The sequence below is a fragment of the Solanum lycopersicum genome, chromosome 5 (assembly GCF_036512215.1).
Source record: "Solanum lycopersicum chromosome 5, SLM_r2.1".
Classification (NCBI taxonomy): domain Eukaryota; kingdom Viridiplantae; phylum Streptophyta; class Magnoliopsida; order Solanales; family Solanaceae; genus Solanum; species Solanum lycopersicum.
In genome coordinates this window covers 8,141,844-8,145,191 of record NC_090804.1, presented here as the reverse complement: position 1 = coordinate 8,145,191, position 3,348 = coordinate 8,141,844, and the positions used below count along the sequence as shown (strand labels likewise).

The 3,348-nt window shown below is 27.8% G+C and overlaps 1 protein-coding gene across 1 annotated transcript; it reads right to left on the bottom strand.

Moving 5' to 3' along the window:
• Nucleotides 1-619: 619 nt before the first annotated feature.
• LOC101254202 (uncharacterized) lies at nt 620-1,985 on the bottom strand. The gene has a single exon (XM_004239118.5). It carries the CDS (start codon nt 1,679-1,681, stop codon nt 938-940), a length of 744 nt encoding a protein of 247 aa, XP_004239166.1. The 5' UTR covers nt 1,682-1,985; the 3' UTR covers nt 620-937.
• Nucleotides 1,986-3,348: the final 1,363 nt, after the last annotated feature.

Below are 3,348 nucleotides of genomic sequence, written 5' to 3'. Positions count from 1 at the left end.
TTTATTCATAATACTAGCTATATCTTCTGATATGTTCACAAACATTCATCTCAAAATCCTTATGCTACTTTAATATTATAAACGTGCGAATTTTTGAATTGATCAACGTTGCATAGATACAATATAATTGATCTGACCACTTTAATGTAGATAAATATCATCCTTGCAAATTAACAACATATATTAATAAGAGATTTCGTTTCTTTTTAGGATTTGAGTGTTTGTAGTTTTATATATATACATGAAAAAAATACAAGACATCAATCACATAATTGAGTCCATATAAAAAAATTGCAATAAGACATAATGAAGGAAACCTCAATTATGATAGTAATATATTTCTTTTATATATTATATTAGAAAAGTCAAAAAGAATAAATTTACGTGCTTTAGCCCCAACATTTAATTTTTGGCCGAAAGTAATGTCGATAATTAAGGATTATGTTTAGTAGAAAAATAAATTAATATTTAATAAGTAAAAGAAATATTATCAAGAGTAATTATATATTCTAGTAAAATCTATAAAGATAAAATGTGATATAGAGATAGAGGTGACGTCAGTGGAATGGATTAATCAAAGGATACGTGATTAAAGATTAAACGTCTAAATAAATGATCAAAAAAAAAGACAAATAAACTCGTTACGTTTCTTATGAGATTTCTTTACAAATCATTTTACTCTATTTGTTTATTTTCTTACTTAAAATAAATAAATAGAAGTAATGATAAAAGCGACATGCCAAATTGCCAACAAGGCACAAATAATCGAAAAATTTAAAGAATAAAAGTTACGTATATGATATTGACTCTACAAACAGTACAATTTCTAAACTTCAAAAAAAAAAAAAACTTTTAATATCCAGCATTAATTTTACTCCAACCTGTAATATAATTTTTTTTTAAAATAAAAATATAATTATCGTAATCGATTCAATTATCAATTTTTTCTAAAAACAACTTCCGTATCCAATCCGAATCCATCGACGGTTCGAGTATGAACCAACTCAGACCGCTTAAACAGTTTCTTCAACGGTTCCACACTATACAAATCATTCGCCGAATACTTATCCGCTCGTTTAGATAACGACACGTGTAACACACAAATCCCGCCGGTCTTCAATGTCCGTTCGATCTCCGATACAAATTTCTCCGGGAAAAGCGCGTGATCAAATACATTAGAAAATTCCAGATCAAAAATCTCATCGTCGAACGGCTGATTATGAAAATCTCCTTTAACCACTAATGGCGGATACGGTACAAGGTCCATTCCAACTGAATCAGAAACTCCGACTCGTTTCAGTGCTTCCACTTCCTGACCCATACGAGCACCAATACAGAGTACTTTCGATGAATCTGAGAGTAAATTTCTATTTCTAAGTTCTCCGAAGAATTTTGAGAAAACTTCAATTTTTCTATCCCAATCACGAGTCGTCCAGATTTTTCGAAGTTTTGGATTGAGTGTTTTGTTTAGCTGTTTCTTGATGTAGGAATCGTAGCTCGAATATCCTGGACGGATTTTGAGATCGGAATCGGAATTTGATGTTGTTGTGGTGGAGATGATAACGGAAGAAGATGAACTCCGATGAGAGAGAAAAAGGAGTATCGGTATTGTTATGAGAACGATGAAAAATACGTACTTCGATATTATTATCGATGACGATGAAACACTAATTTCTTTCATACTCTATATACAGAATAATTACGGAAAGATGAAAAAATATATATATAGTGTGCAATTCGCTCACTTGCTCTCTATCGGAAAAATGGATTCCGGTGAGAAGAAGAACGGAAAAAATGGATTCCGGTGAGAAGAAGAAACAGGGGTTGAGGTATATTTTGAAGAAGAAAAATGGTTAGATATATTATGGCTAAGAAGATGCATGTTGCTTTGGTTTATGCATTTTTGTGCCATCATAGCAATGTGGTGTCCCACTAGTAAAACAATTTATAGAATTTTTTATTTTTTTATAATCAAAATTTATCTGTATTTGTAGATTTTTATTTTATCTACAATACTGAAAAGAAAAGATATATAATAATAGAAGTTTCTAGCTAATTATTATAACTTATTAACTTCACTATTTAATATAGCAACAATTAGTTGACGCAAAATAATTTGAGTTAAATGTATGTCTTTGCTTCGATTTATAAAAATCATGGCAATTATAATAACTTATAGCTATAATTAGTTGTCATGATAAAATGGCTATATGACAATAAACTTATAATTATATATGATCATATGTTTATGCAACCATTTGATATTTTAAGGCATATTAATAAACTAGTTGGAACATAATTTTACTTTTAGAAAAATAATTTAGCTTCAATAAACTAGTTGGAACCCAATTACATTAGCATATGCATGTAGTTTTTGATTTTTGATATTTAATAATATTATAAGTGGTTTACTCTTTATTGTATCTTGTTATTGTTATGATTTATGTAAATCCTCTTCACATTAGTTTGACTCTTTTTTTTTTGAAGTTATTATTTTAATTTTCTTAAGTCAAGCCCTTTCATAAATAATTATTTCAGTTGTGCTTTTTTCAAATTCATTTCATGAAATTTTATTAAGTTTATCATTATTAGTCAAATTCATAAATAGATTCTTAAATTTGTTGAATTTTTCATTTCAGGTATCTCAATTACGTTATTTTCCTATTGAATCATTCATAATTTATTTATTTGATCGTCTTTTCTATAGTAAATGTCTTCAATTGTGTCAATATGTGTGTTAATCTCTCTTTCTTTTTAATGTGTTCCAATGACTTGAAGTAAAACATAATTGTACTCAAAACATTTTCATTATCAATTAAACTAATATATTCTGAACAACATATATATCATGTATCAATATCCCTTACAAAATTTGATCCCACATCAATCACCATTGAGATACTTTAAAAAAAAAACTCAATAAATTTAGAAATTTGTTTACTGTCCTTATTATTGTTATAGTAAAGCAATTATTGGCGGCTGGCCAGTCTAAGTTTGTTGATTATTCCAGAAAAATCCAAATGCATTAACTATGATTAAACTAACCATCAACTTAATAAAAGCGACTTAGGATACAATGCACGTAAAGGTGCTTCAAAATTCGTTTTCCTCTCTTTTCGGCACATACTTATATGTCACAAATTACTATTTGAACAAGTCAAAAATCACTTTTATTAAATACAAAATAAATTAGGCAAAATATGTTATCATTCATAAAAATCTATATTAAATGAGTACTATCTTTTTTATGTAAAAAAAAAACTAATGTAATTTTTTTTTTTTAAAATCGATGTTTAAAATCTATTGATTCGGCTGAATTATGCCGAACGAATTTATTAAAAAGTGTAA

Bases quoted from the DNA above. Each gene is read 5' to 3' on its own strand.
- LOC101254202 (XM_004239118.5), bottom strand. From the start codon at position 1,681: ATGAAAGAAATTAGTGTTTCATCGTCATCGATAATAATATCGAAGTAC.